We start from the raw sequence: 26,933 nt of genomic DNA on the forward strand, positions 1-26,933 counted from the left end.
TTTCCCTTCCCATTGTATTTACTTTTCTTCCCTATGGAAATGATGGAAAGACGCATGTTTAAAGAAACAATGTTTCTTTAAGGGTGGAAGGGATAGATTAGGAGGTTGGGATTAACATATATACACTACTATATATAAAATAGATAAACAACAAGGTCCTACTGTATAGCACAGGGAACCCTACTCAGTACTCTGTAATAGCCTCTATAGGAAGAGAATCTGAAAAATAATATACATATATATATAACTGATTCACTTTGCTGTATACCTAAAGCTAACACAATGTTGTAAATCAACTATACTCCAATATAAAATAAAAATTAAATTAAAAAAGAAACAATGAATTAAAAATCATGTTAAAAAATAAGAAAGAGTACAATGAGTGGAAATTTAAAAATTGAGGCATTAAAGAAAGTGATGAGAAACTTAATGGAAAATATTAGCAAAAGTTAACAATAGGCATTCATGGAAGGCTAATTAACATATCCTTATTAACAATAAAATATAAAACAAAGCAGCAATGAGATACGGATTCTATTATTTGATGTTTCTATTGGCTCTTGCTCATGGTGCCTTATTTCCTCGTGTGTTCTGTGATTTTTGCCTGTGAACTCATGTACCTTTGAATTAGATCTTTCACAATCCTCTAAAGTCTGGATTTACGGACATTATTCCAAAGAGAGTCTTTGTTTGCTTCTGCCAAGTGCACTGGGGTGTGACCAACCCAAGGCCACTTTAAAATAAGTTAATGGTTTGAGGTATTTTAGGGCATGCAAGTAATAAAAATTTGTCTTAAACATTCATAAGAAAGATGGATGTGGTGAGGAATTCTCTGGGGATATTTTTCCATCTCTTCCCAGCACCAAAGTAGAGAAAGGAAAGTTTCCTTTCTGCAGTGCTGGTTTTTGTTTAACTTTTAACAAATTTACTCTTAAATAGAAGGTATGGCCCCTTGAGGCTCTAGCATTAAGCAAGAATCTCTTAGCAGACTCCACACCCTGAATAGGCCCTAGACTTGGTCCGAGCTCTGTACATCCATCAAAACAGAAACCCAAGATTATCAGGTTTTAGCAGGTACCCTCAGGAAAAAACCAGCTTTGGTGTTCCTCATCTTTCTATTTCCTGCTTTTTGGTCACACTTTTTTTTTTTTTTTTTTTTGGTCAACTGAGTGATACATTTCAAAAAGTGTTTTTAATAATGTAACTAACATATTTAGCTGTTTTTCAGTATTCACATATCTAATCTGCCATAGTGCCAGAAATAAAAGTCTATGTTTTTATTGTTTTTGTTTTTATTTTAGTTAACCATATTTTTAAAGGCATATAGTATGATTCTTATCCATAGAGAACTTGTAATCTAATAAGGATATATAAGAGAACTTAAGCATATTTTAAGAATGACATATAAAGGTAAAATGACAGTCACACAGTATAGCATGTAGTATGTATGGGAAGCATTAAATGTAGAAAAGTTAAATTCCCATTTAATTGACTGAATAGCAGCTAAATTCCAAATGAAGTTAATTTGGGATTTGCATTGATAGAAAAGGTAAATAAAATAGCACATTATAGAAAGGGGGATTATCTGTGTGAAGTAATGAAAAATGAGGTTGGTAAAAGGAAACTCAGTATCAAACAGGTAAAGCATTTTGCAGGTTTCATAGAAAAACTTTAATTCAATTCAAAGCAATTGACAATAGAGAATTCTTAATGGGAGTGATGAAAGAAGCAATATTAAAAAAAATTATTTTAACCACACTCTGGGCTGGAGAGAAGTAAGAAGAGAAAGGATGTAAAGGGATCACTACAGTCAGCATGAAGAAATGAATGGCCTAAACTACACTGTAAGGTACAGATATGAAAACAAAACATAGATGAGAAAATAAACAGAGTTTAGGGGAAAAATAGAATGTAAGAGTAGGAAGAGTTAGACTGGCAAAGGAGAATTCATAGGAATTCTACGGAAAGATGGTAGTGCCTATGTATTTGGAAAATCTGGTTAAGAAACTAGGTTTCCATGCATTAAATTTCATATAGTCTTGAGCATCCAAGAAGACATTGACTAAGCTCTTTCAGGCCCCATTTTTCTCATCTGTGAAGTGAATGTTCCCTCTTCTGACTATATAGCATCTCCATAGATAATCACATCTTCTATGATGCTTAACCATCTCTCTATGTAGATGTTCCCCGATCTACATGCTCAGCCAAGATTTTAAGCTCCATACTCACATATTCCGTGGCTTCTTAGACTTCTTTTTTGAGAATGAGTGTTAAAGTAGCACCTCAATCTTTGAATGTCTAATAAGTGAAATAGTTACCTCTTTCCCTGCACTTATTCTTATTCCTATATCACATCTCTCCATAAACCATACCATCATTTAACCTGGCAGAAGACCGGAAATCACCCTTGAACCTTCCTTTTCCCTACTAACAAAATCCCATTATTGACCATGAAGTGATGATATTAACTCCTTGAGAATTCTTTGGTTTGCCCTCTCCTCTCCACCTCTACTGTCGCTGGCTTAGTTTAGACTCGCATCATGTCTCAACTGGACTATTGCAATTGTTTGCTAATTGGACGGACCCTGGCTCTAGGTCCACGTGCCTTCAATCAATACTCCACACTGCCAACAGTGTCCTTTCAAAAACATAAATTTGATCTCATTACTCCTAGCATGCTTAAGAGTCTTCACTAGCTTCCCCACTGACTTATGCTCATGATTCTCAAGTGAAAATATGGAAACTCCAGATGTGTTACTCCAGGAAGGCAAGGTCCTTTGGTCAAAAACCACTGCCGTTGTCAACTAGTGTTACTGATAGGAACGTACTCCTTTAATGTCTTTGGGGAAAAAGCATTATCACCCAAGGCCAACCTATGGTCCTCTGTGTGTACACAAGGATGTCAACATTCTGGGTCCTGATAGTCCAGTCTCATCTCTCTCAGTCCATACACCTCCCTTTCCCACCCCCAAAATGGGACTTTCTACATATTTGAATCCTAACTGCAGTTCCCCAAACCTGTTGGGCTGTTTTGTGTGTTTTTGCTATTTGGTATTAGCTCTCTCGTTCCAGAATTCTCTTCTCCCATTTTTCTGTCTGACAAATGCCCACTCACCTTTCAACTCACATTAAATGTAAATGTAATCAAATGCAATTTTTTCCACAAAGCCTTCCCAGGTCTCCACTATGGAGCTGATGACTCCCTATCATGCATACTTCTATCACCACACCAATGGCAAGTATTACTTTTACTGTTTGTAGGTCTGACTTTCCCCTAAGGAAATGTAGCTTCCTTAAGGGCAGGGTCTGTACCTTATCATGCTTTGACTCTCCAGCCCCCAGTACAGTGCCTGGCATCTAGCAGTGCTCAGAGGTTTATTCAGTGACTAAAAGAATATGCAATGACTCAGGTTCTCTGAATAAAGAAACTCTAAAAACATCTAAAAAAACTGGAGATAAACATCTAAATTTACCTTCATAAAAGTGGTTGTTTCCACACATAAGAGTTTAGGAGCTAAAATTGTTATGGTAACAACTGCATGCAATAAACACCATTTATTATATTCTTATATATCATTTAAAATTCTCTTGACCTTTTAAAAAAAAGCTACAGTGATATGATCAATTCTATAAAGCCTAACAGAGAGTACTTATTCAGGAAATATTATTAATTTGGAATAAATTGTTCTGCTTTGATATTTTGTGATAAAGAATTTGATGCTTTCTGTAAAATAATTTGTTTCTGAAATAAAAAAAAAACCCTCTGGGATTCTCACTTATACTTAACTATATCCACACTGAGAAAAAAATCAGGACTGAACTTTATCAGTCTCTGGAAATTTCAGATTATCAAAAAAAACCAAAAAAGATATATATATATATATATATATATATATATATATATATATATATACATACACACATATATACAGAGAGAGAGAGACCAAATTTCTTACACCTAAATTGTGTTATTGAAGGTCCAAGTTAAAGCTAAGAGAATATTATTTCACTGACAAAACTTCTAAGTCTTCATAATAGAGTCAGAACCTTAATAACAAGGATTTCACTTTAGTGACATTCAAGATTTTACACTGTATTTTTAACACATCAGACACAGCTACAATTATATTTATGTTAGAGCTGCAGTTTGTCAAGTGCCTTATTAGATTGTTCTAAATGCATGTCTGGGTAAATTTTGGTTTATTAAACAATTATAAGTTGTCACTCACTGTAAATGGATTTAGTTGGTGAGTTGTAAAATAAATACTAATCAGTTAGAGACTTTTTACAAAATAGAAGTTAGTCACCCTTAAGTAGGCCTATTTCCACTTAAAATTGACAGGAATAATCTAGTGATGAAAAGGGAGACAAGACACCTTTGAGGAAGAGAGTGGGTATCAAAGAAGAAGGGTGTTGGGGAAGTTCTGAATTACACCTTTGTGAAGAAGGAAAAAAAAAAAAAAGAGAAGGAAATCCAGTGAAATAAGCCTAGTCAATGTTGATTTCTTGAGTGAAGAGGCACAGAGAGCTGTGGGAATGCCACAATCTCCCCTGAGCCCACACAGGCTCAGAGACATAAGTGCTGCATCTGAACTTTTATACATTTATAGAAAGTGTGTGATGCCTCCTTGGAAACGGCTTTGCTGCCCCTGGGAGAATGTCCTGGAGAGCCAGTGTCCGGGGGAATGGCAGCATTTGTAACATCACGTAGAGTTCACCAAGGGTGTGCCCCGTCCGCCACTGCCGGTATGCGGATGATCTTATGGGTCCACTAATGAACTCTTTTCTTCCTAATGGTTATATATATTTTGAATGTATAGGGGAAAACAGAACCAGCACAGTAAACCCATGATTTCACAGATGCTATGACTTGAGTACGGCTTACTTGGGTAAGGCTGAGTTAAAAAAAAAAAAATAGAGTGGATTTAAAATAGTTTTTATAAAATATTAAGTAAATAAGGATACAAGCAATATGCAGTTAAGGCAAACATACTAAAGGTGTTTTGCAAAGTACTGAAGGTAGAAAAACATTCAACTAATAAAGGAGGAACTACTCGCAGATTTGTGACAATGCATTTTTGGAGTCTATAAATCAGGAACTGGGTAACATGAATCTAAATCCACCAAACAAATAGTCTGAACATCTGCATCATGTCAAGGTTGCTTTGGTCTTGGAATGCAGGAGCCTTGGAATGGACACTCAGAAATATCACCAAGAGTATTCCCATAGATTACACTTGATTATGAGGCCAAGAAATAGAAGCTGATGATCAAACTCATATGTAGCACAAAATGTATGTTAAAAATTCAATAGTACTTACTTTCCTTTTTTAATTGTGTTCCTGCCAAGCAACGGATCAAGGACTGGATCTATCGTTTCCTCAAGGTTTTCAAGTAAGATGACATCTCCAAAGGCCAAAGCGGTTTCAATGTCATTCAAAAACCTTAAAGTTCAGTCAGAATCAAGAAAAAATGTAAATAAGCACCGGGAAAGTGTTCAAAATTATTTATACCCAACTATATTTCATTTAATGTAAATACTTTAGATGGAGCAAACTAACTTAGAGAAAACTAAATATTTTATAAAGTAGTATTTTCTTCAACTAGAATACAAGGCTATTAAAGATTAGATTTTGAGATAAATTTCAGTTATATTTTTCCAAGTGAAATTCAGTAGTGTGAACTAATGAGTCCATGTGAAAATTACTTACTTTTGATAGTAATCATGGTTGAAATAAATGTAACCTACCCAAACATTATAAATTTAAATTTACTCAATAGGTCCTCTTTTGATAAAAAAAATAAAAATTATATTAAATGCCTTGTGGCTTTATCAAATTTTCATTTTTTAAACATTTAGATCAGTCATGTAAAGTGGTGAACTATCATTTTATTTCATTCCCACTCTCCAAAAATAGTCTCTCCTATTCAAAAATAATTTTCTCCAAGCATTCAGATAAGCAAAGAGACCATTTATCTGCACGATTGCAGATATTCCTTATTCCATTTTACATGTCAAAAGATGATGGAGGGGTGAAGTGAAATATCAGTATGACTAAAAGTATTTATTCAGCATTAACTGAAGACCAACTACACACCAGAGAGCTTTCTACTTATCAGAAAACACTGTCATGCGGACCGAGGGACAGAAAATCTCAGAGTAGATTCAGTTCTCAAAAGTGACATGTAAAGCTTGACTAAAAAATTATCTTCAGGCACTCTGTTGGGAATTGAGCCATGTTAAAACCCCACTGTAGGCGAAGTACATATTTAGGAATATAACTGGAGCCATCATTAAACCTATAGGTGCAGCTGACAATTCTTGGGTTACCATATGCCAAAGCCCTAAAGAAGGAGTATAATACATCGTATTTCCATTCTTGGCCTTAGGAAATTTTTCCTCTCACATGCAGTTTGTTCTAACCTTCCAACTAACTTCTTCTTCAGGTAAGTGGATGCCACCCAACGTAAATGCCCTTTCAACAGAGGTACTTTATGGGAAACGTGAGCAGGCAGATAAACAAGTCGTACCAAACTATCACATTTCAAAGTGGCAGAGAGGTCTAAGAAATACCAGGACTTGGTAAAAGTCAGACCCATTTCTGGCAGCTCAACAGAAAGTCAACCCTTCAGGTTTCACATACCCTTTCCGGCCCACTTGTGTGATCTTCAGGTCAGTTCCATACTTATTCTTGATCCACTTAATTCCCTGCTGCTGGGGATCTATCAGCAGGGGCCAGCGCTCGCAGTGTGTTAGGAGAGCAGCGTTCTCGGTGGACATTCTGTCACTGGGCAGTCCTTCATTATTCCAGGTGGCAACTGTGGAATCATCCGTCAACATGGCAATCATGCCCAGGCCTTCAGTTATTGGGATGGAGACCTTTAAAATCAGAGTTGAAGGCAATAAACTGCCAGTGTGGCAGAGCACGACAGACAAGAAAACAAGAGACCAAAACCCAAAGAACACATACAAATTCTCCTGACTCTCAAAAGCCAAATAAAACTCTCATCATGAAATACAATTCGACCCAATAAGCCCATTGTTCACCTCTTGGAATTCTGTCAACTGCAGCATCCAACATCTGATTTGTTCCTGCATCTATCTGGCTTGAAGCAAAAGGGACTTTGCCCTCTATACACACCTACAGCAACCCCAACAAGGTGAGAGTGAATTTAGACTCCAGGAAGTATGGCAGGACAACAGAAACGTATAATATTTGCCCAGTTGAGTAATCATCCCACATAAGCAATGCTAAAATGCACTCTCTTGCTTCTAGCATTTCATCTTTCTTCTACAGATCAACACTAGAGAGAGATGACTTCTCTCTCTGGGGTGGGTTCATGGAATCTATTCAGTCTGCTGGAACTCCGTCAGCTTGTGGTGGTACCCAGCAACTTCGACTACAGCCTCTCCTCTGAGAGGGAACTGTCTACAGTGTGACTGTGAAGAGAAGCATTACAAAGTGGGGAGTTGTTGGGGGGAGGGATAAATTAGGAGTACGGGATTAACAGATGCAAGCTATGTTACATAAAATAGATAAGGAACAAGGATTTACTGTATAACCCAGGAAACAATATTCAGTATCTTGTAATAACCTATAATGGAAAATCACCTGAAAAAATATAAATACATAACTGAATCACTTTGCTGTACACCTGAAACACAATATTGTAAATCAACTATATTTCAAATAAAAAAATTTTTTACAAAAGAAAAAAACCCAAACTTGCTTCCTTTAAAAGAGAAAGAAGAAACCTATTTTTTTTTTTTAGAAACCGATTTTAAAGATAAGCATCAGTTCTTTACAAAAGTGGACTGATTTTACAAAAAATAAATAAGATTCTAGAAAGGAATTTATTAAGGAATTTATTCGATCAGTCATCAATGACCAAACATTTATTGAGCACCTCCTACATATGTGTGGAGACACCACGATCAGCAAGATGAATAAGGAACTAGTCCCCTGGCTGGGTAGGGGGACTAACATGGAAACATGCCTCCATAAGAGAGGGCAGTAAAAGCCCGACCTGGATGAAGTAGGCAGGGGAGGCTGTAGCAGCAGTAGGTATTTGATTTCTTGGCTGCCCACAAAGCTTCAGCAAACAGAATGCTGGAAGAATTCCCACAGTAAAGCTGGGATGCAACGTGAGGTTAGTATAGGAAAAGTTAGCATAATATGCCTACTGTTCCTACTGACAATGGTATCTTATAAATAAATCAAACTCTACCTCCTAGTGATAGGAGCAAGCAGCCTTGATATCTGACTCCACAAGCAAATCGCTATCTTACAGAATAAGCATCCTCTTAAAGCCTCCATGGCTTTAATTTCTTAACTTCTACTTAATACAAACAACTTGAAACCACTAGAGGCTTAAAATAACTTTAATTTCTGACGCTATAAAGAGTAAGCGTGTAGATCTTGTGTCCGAATTCAATAATTTGAATTGTTTGAGCACCTACTGTGTACAGAGTACAGTTCAGGGGATCAAAGAGAGGTCCCCCTTTGTTAATGGCCACTTTAACCTAGTAGGGGAAACAAAGCAGGTAACTCACACTATAGAATATCATAAATACTGTAAAATACGTTGAGACTTAAATTTTTAGAAACAAAGTTTAGGATATTCGCTTTACAGTATGATGTTCAAATAGGCAGTTGCGTGACACAGAGAAATTTTTTCATCAAAAAAATTTTTGATAGTTGCAATACAGTTATCACTTTCACAGTAATTTTAACCTAGGTTTAGAGTGGGGAAAAGAAACCTCAATTCATGTTATCTTCTTTTTAATCCACTCTTCTTTGCAGAATTCCTTGAAGGAGTCTGCAAAAACAGAAACCAAGTGCAGTCAGCCTAGCAATTCAGTGAGAATCCATCTAATTGCTTCATTAAATAGTGCAGGATGTTCTCAATCAGGATGGAGCTGAAAAAAAAGGGAAAGAGCCTCCCCTCTTAAGAAGTTTTACTAGAGGGAAAAGAACCGGCTGGAAGCACATACCCTGAGCCAAGCTAGACTAATCCTAACACCAAACGCCTATTAGGATCCTCTGAGAATTGACCAAGTGGTATATTCCAAAGGATAAAAGGGAACTTACTGATGAGGTAAGACTCCCAGTTTCTTTTAATATGACGGCAACAAAACAACCAGTATTTGTAAGGTTTTAAGTGCTTACAAAATTTACTCATATACTTTCACTCTGTTCATTGCCTCACTTAACTCTTACAGGAGTTCTGCCAAGAAGATGTCTCTCTCACTCTCTTTTTGCTCAGGACACTGAGGCTTAGAAAGGTTAACTCCATGTATAATCCTTCCACGTATTTGCTCTGTCTATAAACTGCTAGGTCAGATTAATGAGTGGAGCGCAAATGCCTCCTTGAACCTGCCCACGTCTTCATTTGTCTGCCCAGCAGACGATAACTCTGGAAACAATTTTGGGTAACAATCTTATTCGGACCCTCAAGGCCACGTACGCCCACTGCCCCTGTCCTTTTCAGTTACCACCACGCTGCTCTGAATGGATGGCACTCCCCATGTCATCCTCCAAACTCATGCCCCCACTGTCACACTTTCTGACAATTGTTCCCGCACATCCTATAGTATCCTAGTCCTATTTGGGCCAAACTCTCTTGCTCCCTCTATCTGCTTGTCTCAGCTAAAACCCAGCTCTTCCCTAGGGCAGTGGCTCTCAACCCCAGGCTGTATATTAGAATCACATGAGAGCTTTCAAAGCTGCCAACATACCCCTCGTCCCGCAATCTCTAAGGATTCAACTTCAATTGGCATCTATATGTTTTCAAAGTTCACTCCCACATGATTTAAACGTGAAGCTGGAGTCCAAGAACCAATGTCCTAGGGTCTCACTTCCCTTGAGGGCTTTCTTAAGTAGACAGTTCATTTTCTTAATATTCCCATTACTGCAAAAATGTGTGTGGGTAACAGTGGTCATTCTTCTTACTCCCCTGCACATCATTCCAAGACCACAGCTCTTCCGTCCTTGAGGAAAAATGCCACCTCTGAGGCCCATGGAGTCCAGCTCTACAATCCTCTATGTATCCTCCTCATATTAAAGCCTTAGCCATTGGTCCTTCTCACTTTCCAGGTGTGGCTATCAATCTGTGACCTCCTCAGTGCGCATGGAGATGACGAATCCACTCTCCAGCCTTGACATCCTTCATGCCAAAGCTCTACATTTCCTTTCCACTCTAGCATTCTGGGGGAGGAGGCAGAGGGAGGGTAAAATATCAGAGCCGCCTGGGAAGATCACACAACACGCCCATGCCTAGTCTCCCTTGCACACCCCCTACCCTCAACGATGTTGGTATATTTTGGGAGGGTATTACACCATCTCCTTCTTTAGATAGAAATGCTATCCCAGATCTTGTAATAATCTGAAATTGTTTCATTATTGAAATGTAAACATCTAATACCCAATTCTTTAACCATGATTATCTATACCTCTCTCACACCTTTAAACATAATATTTACTCTTACCAATAGCATTAAGACAACCAGTCCTTTACCCACCACCGATTTTTCATTGTGGCAAAACATACATATCATAAAATTTTTCATTTTAATCATTTTAATGTGTACAGTTCAGTGATATTAAGTACATTCACATTGCTGTGCAATCACCACTACAATCCATCTCCAGAATTTTTTCATCTCCTCAAGCTGAAACCCCATACCTATTAAACAGTAACTCCCATTACCCCCTGCCCCCAGCCCCTGGCAACTACCATGGTACTTTCTTTTTCTATGAAGCTGACAATTCTAGGTACCTCATATAAGTGGAATCATACAATACTGGTCATTTTATGACTGGTTTATTTCACTTAACATAACATCTGTAATGTCCATTCAAGTTGTAGCATGTGTTAGAATTTCCTTCCTTTTTTAGACTGAATAATATTCCACTGTGTGTATATGCTACATTTTCTTTATCCATTCATCTGTTGATGGACATTTGGATTTCTTCTACATTTTGGCTATTGTGAATAATGCTGCTATAAACAAATATACAAGTATCTGTTTGAGACCTTGCTTTTACTTCCTTTGGGTAGTAGATGCCCCAAAGTGGAACTGTTGGATTATATGGTAATTCTACATTTAGTTTTTTGAGAAACTCTATCATATGTTTAACCACTTTTTCTTTTAACATCTTTATTGGAGTATAATTGCTTTACAATGGTTTGTTAGTTTCTGCTTTATAACAAAGTGAATCAGCTATACATATACATATATCCCCATAACCCCTCCTTCTTGCGTCTCCCTCCCACCTTCCTTATCCCACCCCTCTAGGTGGTCACAAAGCATTGAGCTGATCTCCCTGTGCTATGCAGCTGCTTCCCACTAGCTATCTATTTTGCATTTGGTAGTGTATATATGTCAATGCAACTCTCTCACTTCGTCCCAGCTTACCCTTCACCCTCCCCATGTCCTCAAGTCCATTCTCTATGTCTGCGTCTTTATTCCTGTCCTGTCCCTCCGTTCATCAGAACCATTTTTTTTTAGAGTCCATATATATGTGTTAGCATACGGTACTTATTTTTCTCTTTCTGACTTACTTCACTCTGTATGACAGACTCTAGGTCCATCCACTTCACTATAAATAATTCAATTTCGTTTCTTTTTATGGCTGAGTAATATTCCATTGGATATATGTGCCACATCTTCTTTATCCATTCATCTGTTGATGGACACTTAGGTTGCTTCCATGTCCTGGTTACTGCAATAGTGCTACAATGAACATTGTAACCATTAGCTTTTAACTACACTCACATCTCTACCGAACCTAAATAGAGCCTTCCTTTCCTTAATCGTTTTTCTGACTGTCACACGACCGTCCCTGTCTTTTCCTTCTGGCTTATCTGCCTATAAATCTTGTACCCTGGCTGAAATAAACATTCTCTGTCTTCTCTTTTTGCTCCCAGACTGTGAGTATTGCTGATGACAGCTTTATTACTGTGACTACGAATTTATCTTTTCCAAATTCATCTTTGGTTTCCTAAAGCTGCTTGGCAACACTTAACATCTACTCTCCAACTGCTCTCGATGGGTATTTTTGATGTTTTCACCACCCTCCTCACAGCGATCTTCGAGTTTCAATTTTCTTATCTTTGGCCAACTGGCACTGCAATTTCCTGCTTCCCTGAGAGAAGAGAGACCAGCAGCTATGACTACATCAGCTTTCTTTCCCTGTATCAGTATCTCTGCCTGTGTCCACCTTTGTCTCCTTCCTTCCCACCTAAGTTGAAGGAGTCTTGCGTCTTCTACCTGAGGGTCATTCCATTTTCCTCTATTCTGATGCCTTCTTCCCAATTTCTGATGGATCGGGCCTCTTCCCCCTTTTATCATCAGCAATTCCTTTTCCATTCTTTCTCTGGAAGCATAGAAACGTGCTCTAGTCTCATTCATACTGAAAAAACAAACCCTTCACTTACTTCATGTCTCTAACTAGGCACTTCTGTTCATCTCCTTCTCTTCACAGGCAAATTCCTACAAGAACAATCTGCTTTTTCTGCCTACTTTCCTCACTTCCTGTATAACTCAGTGCAATCTGGCTTCTGGCTCGTTACACCTTCGTGGTCACAAAAGACCTTCACATTTCCAAGTCTGATGACACTTCTAGTTCTTAATTTTTTTTCTCACTTGTCTCTATAGCTTTGGCATCACTGACCATCCTCATGTTTCTACTCTTATCTCCTAGGACACCATTCTTGTCTGGGGCTTCTCCAGTCTCTGACTGTGCCTTCTTCAACTTCCTCAACTTCCTATTTACATGTCAGCACTGACTCAGCTCCCTTTACTCTAAACCTCTTCCCTAGAAGATCTCACCACACCTACAGTTCCAAGAGCTACCTTACATCAATGACTCCCTGATATGACTCCCATCCAATAACACTCTTGTCCAGCTCTCTACTGGTTATCGACACTTGAATGTTTCAGAGACACCGCAATGTTTCTAAAACCAAACTTCGTCTTTTCTCTCAAACTAATTGTATTTTCTTTTTTTTTAAGCCTTATCCATATTTTAATCTTATTTAAATGTGCTTACATACATATATTTTTAATAATGTAACATCACCATTTTCTAAAGCCCCCAAATTCCTTTGAAATACTTTTTTTTTTTTAATTTAAAAAAATTTTTATTTTATTTATTTATTTTTGGCTGTGTTGGGTCTTCGTTGCTGCACAAGGGCTTTCTCTAGTTGCGGCGAGCGGGGTATACTCTTCGTTGCGGTGCACGGGCTTCTCATTGCAGTGGCTTCTCTTGTTGAGGAGCACACGGGCTCTAGGCGCACGGGCTTCAGTAGTTGTGGCACGTGGGCTCAGTAGTTGTGGCTCACAGGCTCTAGAGCGCAGGCTCAGTAGTTGTGGCACACAGGCTTAGCTGCTCCACGGCGTGTGGGATCTTCCCGGACCAGGGCTCGAACCCGTGTCCCCTGCATTGGCAGGCGGATTCTTAACCACTGCACCACCAGGGAAGTCCTCTCAAACTAATTTTAATCTGAGGGAATAGCACCTTCATATATATACTTTCTCCCCATCAATCCATTGCATTGTTTCATCAACTCTTCTTCCTTGCCCCCTCTGGAATCATGCCCCAGCTTGCCACGTCTACTGTCATCACTTTGTTCAGTTCATTGTCTTCTGGACTGTCATTCTAACAGATAACAATAGTCTCTTCCCCCTCCAAGTCCTGTTTCCTCTGTGGCCAGTGTGAGCTTTCAAATGAGTAATCTGATCATGTCACAGACCTGCTTAAAATCCTTCAATGACTCCCCATGCCTCGGATTAAGTTCAAACTTCTTTTCTTAGTTTATTATATGGGGTTATAATATGGCCCCTCATTAATTCTGTAATGTTCATCTATATTGTCCATTTATAATTATACATCAGTTCACCTACATTTTCTAAGTTATTTAACATTCTAACACTTAACTCACTTGGAACTCTTTTTATTTAACATGAAGCCATGAAGGAGAGTCTTAGCTGTATTTCTGCCCAAATGGTTGGTCAGTTGTTCTATCACCATTTATTGAATAATCCATTACTTACCCCACTGATACACAATGTACATTTAAGCACACATTTATTTTAAAATATGTATTGGTAGTCTGGTAGTTCCTCAAAAGATTAAACATAGAGTTACCACACAGCTTAGAAAATTTCACTCCTATGTATGCACCAAAGAGAAATGAAACACGTCCACACAAAAAATTTGTACATGAATAATTCAAATGTTCATAGCCACATTATTCATAATAATCAAAAAGTAGAAACAACAGGGATAGGAGAGAAGATGGCGGAAGAGTAAGACGTGGAGATCACCTTCCTTCCCACAGATACAGTAGAAATACATCTACACGTGGAATTGCTCCTACAGAACACCCACTGAACTCTGACAGAAAACGTCCGACCTCTAAACAGGCAAGAAACTCCCCCCGTACTGGGGTAGGGCAAAAGAAAAAAGAAATAACAGAGACAAAAGAATAGGGATGGGACCTGCACCAGTGGGAGGGAGCCGTGAAGGAGGAAAGATTTCCACGCACTAGGAAGCCCCTTCGCGGGCAGAGACTGCGGATGGCAGAGGGGGGAAGCTTCGGAGCCACGGAAGAGAGCGCAGCCACAGGGGTGCGGAGGGCAAAGCGGAGAGATTCCCGCACGGAGGCTCGGCAACGAGCAGCACTCACCAGCCCGAGAGGCTTGTCTGCTCACCCACCGGGGCGGGCGGGGGCTGGGAGCTGAGGCTCAGCTTCGGTCGGATCGCAGGGAGAGGACTGGGGTTGGCGGCGTGAACACAGCCTGAAGGGGTTAGCGCACCACAGCTAGCCGGGAGGGAGTCCGGGAAAAAGTCTGCAGCTGCCGAAGAGGCAAGAGACTTTTTCTTCCCTCTTTGTTTCCTGGTGCGCGAGGAGAGGGGATTCAGAGCGCCGCCTAAACGAACTCCAGAGGCTGGCGCGAGCCGCGGCTATCAGCGCGGACCCCAGAGACGGGCAGGAGACGCTGGGGCTGCTGCTGTCGCCTCCAAAAATCCTGTGTGCGAGCACAGGTCACTCTCCACACCGCCCCTCCCGGTAGCCTGTGCAGCCCGCCACTGCCAGGGTCCCGTGATCCAGGGACAACTTCCCCGGGAGAACACACGGCACGCCTCACGCTGGTGCAACGTTGCGCCGGCCTCTGACGCCGCAGGCTCGCCCCGCCTCCTCTGTACCCCTCCCTCCCCGCGGCCTGGGTGAGCCAGAGCCCCCGAAGCAGCGGCTCCTTTAACCCCGTCCTGTCTGGGCGGGGAACAGACGCCCTCAGGCGACCTACACGCACAGGCGGGTCCAAATCCAAAGCTGATCCCCAGGAGCTGTGCGAACAGAGAAGAGAAGGGGAAATCTCTCCCAGCAGCCTCAGAAGCAGCGGATTAAAACTCCACAAACCACTTGATGTGATGCATCTGTTGAATACCTGAATAGACAACGAATCATCCCAAATTCAGGAGGTGGACTTTGGGAGCAGGATATATTAATTTTTCTCCTTTTCCTTTTTTTGTGAGTGTATATGTATATGCTTCTGGGTGAGATTTTGTCTGTATAGCTTTGCTTTATAATAGCTTTATTTTACTTCACTATATTATAGCCTCTTTCTTTCTTTCTTTCTTTCTATTTTTTCTCCCTTTTACTCTGAGCCGTGTGGACGAAAGGCTCTTGGTGCTCCAGCCAGGCATCAGGGCCGTGCCTCTGAGGTGGGAGAGCCAACTTCAGGACACTGGTCCACAAGAGACCTCCCAGCTCCACGTAATACCAAACGGCGAAAATCTCTCAGAGATCTCCATCTCAACATCAAGACCCAGCATCACTCAATGACCAGCAAGCCACAGTGCTGAACACCCTATGCCAAACAACTAGCAAGACAGGAAAACACAGCCCCATCCATTAGCAGAGAGGCTGCCTAAAATCATAACAAGGCCACAGACACCCCAAAATACACCACCAGACGTGGACGTGCCCACCAGAAAGACAAGATCCAGCCTCATCCACCAGAACTCAAGCACTAGTTCCCTCCACCAGGAAGCCTACACAACCCACTGAACCGACCTTAGCCACTGGGGACAGATACCAAAAACAACGGGAACTACGAACCTGCAGCCTGTGAAAAGGAGACCCCAAACACAGTAAGATAAGCAAAATGAGACGACAGAAAAACACACAGCAGATGAAGGAGCAGGGTCAAAACACACCAGACTTAACAAATGAAGAGGAAATAGGTAGTCTACCTGAAAAAGAATTCAGAATAATGATAGTAAGGATGATCCAAAATCTGGGAAACAGAATAGACAAAATGCAAGAAACATTTAACAAGGACGTAGAAGAACTAAAGAGGAACCAAGCAACGATGAAAAACACAATAAATGAAATTAAAAATACTCTAGATGGGATCAATAGCAGAATAACTGAGGCAGAAGAAAGGATAAGTGACCTGGAAGATAAAATGGTGGAAATAACTACTGCAGAGCAGGATAAAGAAAAAAGAATGAAAAGAACTGAGGACAGTCTCAGAGACCTCTGGGACAACATTAAACGCACCAACATTCGAATTATAGGGGTCGCAGAAGAAGAAGAGAAAAAGAAAGGGACTGAGAAAATATTTGAAGAGATTATAGTTGAAAACTTCCCTAATATGGGAAAGGAAATAGTTAATCAAGTCCTGGAAGCACAGAGAGTCCCATACAGGATAAATCCAAGGAGAAACACGCCAAGACACATATTAATCAAACTGTCAAAAATTAAATATAAGGAAAACATATTAAAAGCAGCAAGGGAAAAACAACAAATAACGCACAAGGGAATCCCCATAAGGTTAACATCTGATCTTTCAGCAGAAACTCTGCAAGCCAGAAGGGAGTGGCAGGATATACTTAAAGTGATGAAGGAGAAAAACCTACAACCAAGATTACTCTACCCAGCGAGGATCTCATTCAGATGTGATGGAGAAATTAAAACCTTTACAGACAAGCAAAAGCTGAGAGAGTTCAGCACCACCAAACCAGCTTTACAACAAATGCTAAAGGAACTTCTCTAGGCAAGAAACACAAGAGAAGGAAAACACCTACAATAACAAACCCAAAACATTTAAGAAAATGGGAATAGGAACATACATATCGATAATTACCTTGAATGTAAATGGATTAAATGCTCCCACCAAAAGACATAGGCTGGCTGAATGGATACAAATACAAGACCCATATATATGCTGTCTACAAGAGACCCACTTCAGACCTAGAGACACATACAGACTGAAAGTGAGGGGATGGAAAAAGATATTCCATGCAAATGGAAATCAAAAGAAAGCTGGAGTAGCAATTCTCATATCAGACAAAATAGACTTTAAAATAAAGACTATTACAAGAGACAAAGAAGGACACTATATAATGATCAAGGGATCGATCCAAGAGGAAGCTATAACAATTGTAAATATTTATGCACTCAACATAGGAGCACCTCAATACATAAGGCAAATACTAACAGCCATAAAAGGGGAAATCGACAGCAACACAATCATAGTAGGGGACTTTAACACCCTACTTTCACCAATGGAAAGATCATCCAAAATGAAAATAAATAAGGAAACACAAGCTTTAAATGATACATTAAACAAGATGGACTTAACTGATATTTATAGGACATTCCACCCAAAAACAACAGAATACACATTTTTCTCAAGTGCTCAGGGAACATTCTCCAGGATAGATCATATCTTGGGTCACAAATCAAGCCCTGGTAAATTTAAGAAAATTGAAATCGTATCAAGTATCTTTTCCGACCACAACGCTATGAGACTAGATATCAATTACAGGAAAAGATCTGTAAAAAATACAAACACATGGAGGCTACACAATACACTACTTAATAACGAAGTGATCACTGAAGAAATCAAAGGGGAAATCAAAAAATACCTAGAAACAAATGACAATGGAGATACGACGACCCAAAACCTATGGGACGCAGCAAAAGCAGTGCTAAGAGGGAAGTGTATAGCAATACAAGCCTACCTCAAGAAACAGGAAACATCTCGAATAAACAACCTAACCTTGCACCTGAAGCAATTAGAGAAAGAAGAACAAAAAACCCCCAAAGCCAGCAGAAGGAAAGAAATCATAAAGATCAGGTCAGAAATAAATGAAAAAGAAATGAAGGAAACAATAGCAAAAATCAATGAAACTAAAAGCTGGTTCTTTGAGAAGATAAACAAAATTGATAAACCATTAGCCAGACTCATCAAGAGAAAAAGGGAGAAGACTCAAATCAATAGAATTAGAAAAGAAAAAGGAGAAGTAACCACTGACACTGCAGAAATACAAAAGATCATGAGAGATTACTACAAGCAACTCTATGCCAATAAAATGGACAACCTGGAAGAAATGGACAGATTCTTAGAAATGCACAAACTGCCGAGACTGAACCAGGAAGAAATAGAAAATATGAACAGACCAATCACAAACACTGAAATTGAAACTGTGATTAAAAACCTTCCAACAAACAAAAGCCCAGGACCAGATGGCTTCCCAGGCGAATTCTATCAAACATTTAGAGAAGAGCTAACACCTATCCTTCTCAAACTCTTCCAAAATATTGCAGAGGGAGGAGCACTCCCAAACTCATTCTACGAGGCCACCATCACCCTGGTACCAAAACCAGACAAAGATGTCACAAAGAAAGAAAACTACAGGCCAATATCACTGATGAACATAGATGCAAAAATCCTCAACAAAATACTAGCAAACAGAATCCAACAGCACATTAAAAGGATCATACACCGTGATCAAGTGGGGTTTATCCCAGGAATGCAAGGATTCTTCAATATACGCAAATCAATCAATGTGATACACCATATTAACAAATTGAAGGAGAAAAACCATATGATCATCTCAATAGATGCAGAGAAAGCTTTCGACAAAATTCAACACCCATTTATGATAAAAGCCCTGCAGAAAGTAGGCACAGAGGGAACTTTCCTCAACATAATAAAGGCCATATATGACAAACCCACAGCCAACATTGTCCTCAATGGTGAAAAACTGAAACCATTTCCACTAAGATCAGGAACAAGACAAGGTTGCCCACTCTCACCACTATTATTCAACATAGTTTTGGAAGTGTTAGCCACAGCAATCAGAGAAGACAAAGAAATAAAAGGAATCCAAATCGGAAAAGAAGAAGTAAAGCTGTCACTGTTTGCAGATGACATGATACTATACATAGAGAATCCTAAAGATGCTACCAGAAAACTCCTAGAGCTAATCAATGAATTTGGTAAAGTAGCAGGATACAACATTAATGCACAGAAATCTCTTGCATTTCTATACACTAATGACGAAAAATCTGAAAGTGAAATTAAGAAAACACTCCCGTTTACCATTGCAACAAAAAGAATAAAATATGTAGGAATAAACCTACCTAAGGAGACAAAAGACCTGTATGCAGAAAATTATAAGGCACTGATGAAAGAAATTGAAGATGATACAAACAGATGGAGAGATATACCATGTTCCTAGATTGGAAGAATCAACATTGTGAAAATGACTCTACTACCCAAAGCAATCTACAGATTCAATGCAATCCCTATCAAACTACCACTGGCATTTTTCACAGAACTAGAACAAAAAATTTCACAATCTGTATGGGAACACAAAAGACCCCGAATAGCCAAAGCAATCTTGAGAACGAAAAATGGAGCTGGGGGAATCAGGCTCCCTGACTTCAGACTATATTACAAAGCTTCAGTAATCAAGACAGTTTGGTACTGGCACAAAAACAGAAATATAGATCAATGGAACAGGATAGAAAGCCCAGAGATAAACCCACACACATATGGTCACCTTATCTTTGATAAAGGAGGCAAGCATATACAGTGGAGAAAAGACAGCCTCTTCAATAAGTGGTGCTGGGAAAATTGGACAGGTACATGTAAAAGTATGAAATTAGAACACTCCCTGACACCATACACAAAAATAAACTCAAAATGGATGAGAGACCTAAGTGTAAGGGCAGACACTATCAAACTCTTAGAGGAAAACATAGGCAGAACACTCTATGACATACATCACAGCAAGATTCTTTTTGACCCAGCTCCCAGAGAAATGGAAATAAGAACACAAATAAACAAATGGGACCTAATGAAACTTAAAAGCTTTTGCACAGCAAAGGAAACCATAAACAAGACCAAAAGACAACCCTCAGAATGGGAGAAAATATTTGCAAATGAAGCAACTGACAAAGGATTAATCTCCAAGATTTACAAGCAGCTCATGCAGCTCAATAACAAAAAAACGAACAACCCAATCCAAAAATGGGCAGAAGATCTAAATAGACATTTCTCCAAAGAAGATATACAGATGGCCAACAGACACATGAAAGAATGCTCAACATCATTAATCATTAGAGAAATGCAAATCAAAACTACAATGAGATATCATCTCACACCAGTCAGAATGGCCATCATCAAAAAATCTAGAAACAATAAATGCTGGAGAGGGTGTGGAGGAAAGGGAACACTCTTGCACTGTTGGTGGGAATGTAAATTGATACAGCCACTATGGAGAACAGTATGGAGGTTCCTGAAGAAACTACAAATAGAACTACCATACGACCCAGCAATCCCACTACTGGGCATATACCCTGAGAAAACCATAGGTCAAAAAGAGTCATGTACCAAAATGTTCATTGCAGCTCTATTTACAATAGCCAGGACATGGAAGCAGCCTAAATGTCCATCGACAGATGAATGGATAAAGAAGATGTGGCACATATATACAATGGAATATTACTCAGCCATAAAAAGAAATGAAATGGAGGTATTTGTAATGAGGTGGATGGAGTTAGAGTCTGTCATACAGAGTGAAGTAAGTCAGAAAGAGAAAAACAAATACAGTATGCTAACACATATATACGGAATCTAAGGAAAAAAAAAAAAAAAAAAAAGGCCATGAAGAACCTAGTGGCAAGACGGGAATAAAGACACAGACCTACTAGAGAATGGACTTGAGGACATGGGGAGGGGGAGGGGTGAGATGTGACAGGGTAAGAGAGTGTCATGGACATATATACACTACCAAATGTAAAATAGATAGCTAGTGGGAAGCAGCCGCATAGCACAGGGAGATCAGCTCGGTGCTTTGTGACCACCTAGAGGGGTGGGATGGGGAGGGTGGGAGGGAGGGAGATGCAAGAGGGAAGAGATATGGGAACATATTGTATATGTATAACTGATTCACTTTGTTATAAAGCAGAAGCTAACACACCATTGTAAGGCAATTATACTTCAATAAAGATGTTTAAAAAAAAAAAAAAAAAGTAGAAACAACAAAAATGCCCATCAACTGATGAATGGATAAATGAAATGTGGTATATCCATCTAAGGAATATTACTCAGTCATACAAAGGAGTGAAATACTGACACAGGCTACATCAAGAATGAATCTTAAAAATGTGCTAAGTGAAAGAAGTCAGTCATAAAACACCACATATTTTATGAGTTCATTCATATGAAATGTTCCAAACAGGGAAATCTTTAGAAACATAAAATAGATTAGTGTTTGTATAAGCCCAGTAAGAATGGGGTGATTGGGGGTGATAGCTAATGGGTGTAGGGTTTATATTGGGAGTGATGAAAATGCTCTAGAATTGACTGTGATGACAGTTGCACAACTCTATGAATACACTAAACACTACTGAATTGTATACTTTAAGTGGGTGAATTGTATGGTACACAAATTATATCTCAATGAAAAGGAATACTAAACATCCACAATGCTGCAGGCACCATTCTAGGATGGAACAGTGAACAAAACATGCAAAATACTTGCTTCCATGGATCTTACATTTTCTCTGGCGGAGGGAAAAGATATTAACCATAACAAGTTTATAAATGAGATAACATATTAGCAAGTAATAAATGTTATGGTGAAAAATATGGAGCAGAATGAGGCATGCTGAGGGATGAAGGCTGTAGTCACATCTAGGGATTTGAAGCTGTTGTTTGAACAAAGACCTGATTGATGGAAGGGAGTGGGACAACGTATGTCCTCAGGGAAGGTACTTCAAGACAGAAGAAACGGCTAGTGCAAAGGTCCTGAGGCTGCAGCATATCTGGCATATTCAAGGAAGGTGGCCAGTGTGATTAGAGCAGAGTAGTGAGGAAAGGCATAACAGGTAATGAGACAAAGAGAGATAATAGGGCCAAATCATGTAGGGTTTTATAAGCCTCTGGAGGGTTTCTAGCTTTGGCTCTGAGTGTGATGGGGAGCCATTAGAGGGATTTTAGAAGAAAATTCACCTAATCTGACTTACATTTTTAAAGGGTCACACTGGCTGATATGTTGAGCTCCAATTTTGGAGAGAAGCCACGAATGTAGAAGCAGGGAAACCAGTTAGGAGGTTTTCGCACTAACTGAAGAGGGAGATGATGGCTTGGCCCAGGATGGAAGCAGCGAAGGTGGTGAAAAGTGGTCAGATTCTGAATATATTTTAAAGGTGCAGCCTACAGAATTTCCTAGATGGACTGGATGTGGGTGTCAGAAAAAGAGTGACATCAAAATGACTCCAGGGTTTTCGATCCTGAGCTAACAAAAGGATGGGCCTACCATTAAACAAATCAGGAACATGTGGGTAGAAGAAGTTTTAGGGGGAAGATCAGGATTTCAGCTTGGATGTTCTATATTTGAGACATCTTTCAGACACAGAAGTGAAGATGCCATTGTCTGGGCTGCAGGAGTTAGTGGTATCCAGGCGGCATTTAAAGCCATGAACCTTAGCACAGGGAACTATACTCGATATTTTGTAATAAAAGGGAAAAGAATCTGAAAAGGAATATATATATATATCTGAATCGTCGTGCTGTACACCTGAAATTACCATGATATTGTAAATCAACTATTCCTCAATTAAAAAAAAAAGAATAAAAAAATACATAAATAAAGCCATGAACCTAGTAAGAAGCAGCTCAAAGACTGAAGTTTGGGTCATTTCAACATTAAGAGATTGGGGAGAAGAGGAAAAAAAAAATCAAAAAAGAAGTCTGAGGAAAATTGACCAGTGAGGTATTCGGAAGATGGGGGGGCAGGTGACTCCTTAGAATCAAGTGAAGCAAGTATTTATGGGAGGATGGAGTGCTCAAGTGCATCAAGTTCAGTTAAGTACCATGAGAATGGAGAACAAACCACTCAACTTGGCAACGTGGTAGCAAAATCTGACAAGAGGCATTTCGGTGGAGTGGTGGGGACAAAAGCCTGTCTGGAGTGACTCAGAAATACGGAGGGAGGATTTACAGACAGTGAATGTACATTCCTCTTCTGAAGTGATGACTGTAAATGAGAGCAGAGAAATGAAGGAGTAGCTGGAGGGGCAGGGGGCGTCAAAGAGAAATTCACTGGTATATCCTTTTTTAACGGGAGGAATAAATGAAATAACTGTATGTTTGAATGCTGGTGGGAATGATCTAGTAATGAATTAGTTGAGACAGAAAAATTTCTGATGACAAAGAAGGGAAAAGTTGTCTAGAGTTTTCCTCAAGGAAGGGAAAGGGGATGGAAACTAGAATACAACCCAAACGGCTGGCCTTAAATAGAAGTATCATCTTACGGCATCAAGAGGGAAGACAGTATATGAGTAGAAATGTTGGGAGGTGATAGATGCAGTTGTGGGAGTTTATACATTATCATACATTAAATATATCAAATATCTCTCTACATCCTTAAATGCTTCTGAACTCTATTCTATTCTCGTTTTCTACTTCCCTTGAAGAACCACTTTGCTGTAATTATTTTAGCTTTAGAATATATTTTAGTATCTTGAAGGACAAGTGCCCTCTTCCCATTCTATTGCAAAATTATGATGGTGTTGTTAAAAATATATTCTTCCAGCAAACTTTAGAATCACTGGGTCAAGTTAAAATATAATTCCCCTTGAAATTCTGACTTGAACTGAGTTAAATTTGTTCATTAGATTTTGGAGTTTTGATGCATTTAGAATGTAAAGTCTTCATTTCTAGGAACACATTAAGGATTGCTGTCCTACTTTATAAGAGTTTTCTCTCCAAGGTTACCTTAAATATGTCAACAGGTCGTTAATAAACAACATGCTTAGTTTAGAGATTTTTAAAATGACATAAACCATAGTCACTTGTTGACTGGTTAATTTACAAACTGTTGTAATCCCCAGGACACCCAAGTCAAACTGACAAGCCAGAGATACTCAGGAGAGCAATAGGGTAAGAAAATACCCCATATACTGTGGAGCAGTAAGAGGAGTTGCTTCTTGGGAGGGCAGGACAAGGGAACACTGCTGAAGGAAAATTCATCAAAAAATTAACATGAATAAGCAATTGCAGCCCCTCTTGGACCCTGGCACATGTTCATAAAGATATGACTGTCTTTCCACTTTGCTGTGACTGAATCTAGAAGGAGTAGACGGTAAGTAGCTCAGAAACTGGAAACCTCCATTCCATAGGACAGACATTTTTTAGGTTTTATGTAGCACTTTCTGCCAGGGGTCTTGGAGACAGAAAAGTCTCTTCCAAACGGATGTCATTTATACAATTTGGAATCTCTTTCTTCCTTTAGCATAGCTATGCCCAGAGATGAGTGCGAGTAAGCTGGTCACATTTGAAGGTCTGTTTCTCATTCAGCATGATGTCTACATGCTCAAGAGGAAAGGAGAGAGCGTTGGGATGACTGAAAACAGACATGGGGGTCTTGAGAACTGTGGGCCCACAGTGAAACACAGGCCCATAGTTAACATGAATGTTTGTTTAGCATAGAGCATCAGAAAATTATCATTTTTGCTTTGGCTATATGTTTAGAATGTTTAGACAGTTTGGATAAGTCAATTAATTTTATTTTATTCTTCAAAACAAAATGTTATCTTCATGGAACTCCACATTTGGAATTTTAAGTCAATGGGAACATATAAATCGATTGATGGGAAACTTCCCAGAAACACATACCCTAAAGAATGCAATACCAGCAATTAAGACTCAATTTTAAAACTTAAATTTGAGAAGGCAAGTTTTCAATTTAAAAAATGCAAAATGACTGATAGCCTAAGTGCATGCCGTTAATACTATTACATGATCCAAAGTGAAGAGTAATTGTAAAAATAAGAAGACAATGTGACATTCAACAGTTTGTACATCAGGAAGTGAATTTCCCTATAATTGTGGAAAGAATGAGAAAACTTTATCGATGGTGGAGAATGCAGAGAGGACCACAAAAGAGGACAACCATCAATCTGAAGTAGTCATAGGGCAACCCAGACCAAGACACCCATGTAGAGGATTAAAGTTTGGAGAAGATGAGACTGACAAAACAGAGAGAAGAATTAGACAGCTGATACCTTCTGAAACTCACAATGCAGTAGGAGGTGGACAAAATTACCAGAATGCTTTCACCTCTTATATAAAAGGCATATTTTATGGCAGAAATACTTAAAGAAAACCCTGAACATTCAGGGGGTAATACAGATAACCTCGTTTTAAAAATCTTCCATATAAAAATATGGCTTGATACTACAGATATATTAAATGATTTAGTTACAAAAGGATTTTTCTTTTACAATTATTAATTATGGGATGCCTTTAATAACAAGCTTTCTCCAAAATATTCAATATTTAATTTAGTTTGCAGAAATTCCATTGGCATGTCTTTATGTCCTGAAAACAACTATTGTGAAAACTGAGGCATAATTACCAACATAGAACACAAGTACACAGAGAGATTTAGCATTTCTTAAGGGCTAGATATGTAAGTGAAGAACCTACTTTAATCAAGTGAGATAACACAGTGCAGCATAGAAAACAGTGGCCTGGTTTCCTATCATTTATGACTTTATCAAGTCATTTAAACTTCCGTGTCTCAGTTTTCTCCTTTGTACAAGGATGATCTTAAACTACACAATTTGAAACCTTCCTAATCTATGATTTCATTTTGCTTATGGGTTTGAATTTTCAAGTTGAGGATAGGCTATTTTTATACCTATATACAAGTGCTACACTTTTCATCTGAAAGTAGTCATGAAAAAGATTTTCAACAAATAACCTGTAGTATTATTAACAAAACAAAACGTTTCATGCTATACGCTAACATGATAATCCAAATTTGATTTCAGTTAACAGTTTTGTTAAAAGCAGTTTTCCAACTACATCTCTATGGTTCATACAAATAATTTTTCTATTTTCCATCTCCTGGTTGAAACCATCATTAAAATAAGAAAAACTGCAACACACAAGAAACATCTCCTTCAATACTAGAATTTCCAGTCAGTTGAGATTACAGAGGTACAAAAAAGCCTGGTACATATACTGTTTTTACTACTGAAATTTCAGTGTGATGCTTCTAAATGTGGCTAAGGTTAGGAATTGATCTTACCTTCTGTCGAAGAAAGGGAACCCACTTGCAGTCTACCAGTTCCTGGCGATACTGCTGTGTAAATGATCCAACGTAAGACACATATGCTGCCATAAGGAGAACGTCTCCACAGAGCGTCTTCTCTTGAGCTTCGAAGGACTGAACAGACCGACCCCAGCGAATCTTCTCTGACTGAAAGATAAGGTTACTCCGATGTAACTGCAGGGTGAGCAGCAACTCAAGAAACGTTTAATGTAATTACCGTATTCCTCAGTTTACGTCTAGGTCACTCTGCACAGCCTTGAGAAGGAACAGAACATGACTGGATGGCATGACCATGATAATCGTTCATACGTGTGACCCATCATTACGAAGGTGCTCTCATAGTATCTTCAGGGGAGTTTACGGCAACACGACATTAGATCTTGAACATCTCCTTTTTGTTGGATGCCCGAACTCTAAATATGATTGAGGTCCTTCTTAAAAGGCTGACAGTCACTCTTCTCTCCCTCTAGGAGTAGAGGACCAAGAGCTGTGGCCAAG

General features: G+C 39.1%; 1 protein-coding gene across 1 annotated transcript in view; it reads right to left on the reverse strand.

The window, feature by feature from the left end:
* Positions 1-26,933, reverse strand: part of DNAH11 (dynein axonemal heavy chain 11) — a 324,223-nt gene that overhangs the window by 59,339 nt on the left and 237,951 nt on the right. The window contains exons 63-65 of the mRNA XM_068550514.1: positions 26,412-26,582; positions 6,645-6,880; positions 5,322-5,444 (exon numbers count right to left, since the gene is read on the reverse strand). Of these exons, the coding sequence (XP_068406615.1) occupies positions 5,322-5,444; positions 6,645-6,880; positions 26,412-26,582 (530 nt within the window). The remainder of the gene's footprint in view (positions 1-5,321; positions 5,445-6,644; positions 6,881-26,411; positions 26,583-26,933) is intronic.

Source organism: Eschrichtius robustus, chromosome 8, assembly GCF_028021215.1.
Source record: "Eschrichtius robustus isolate mEscRob2 chromosome 8, mEscRob2.pri, whole genome shotgun sequence".
Taxonomy (NCBI): Eukaryota; Metazoa; Chordata; class Mammalia; order Artiodactyla; family Eschrichtiidae; genus Eschrichtius; species Eschrichtius robustus.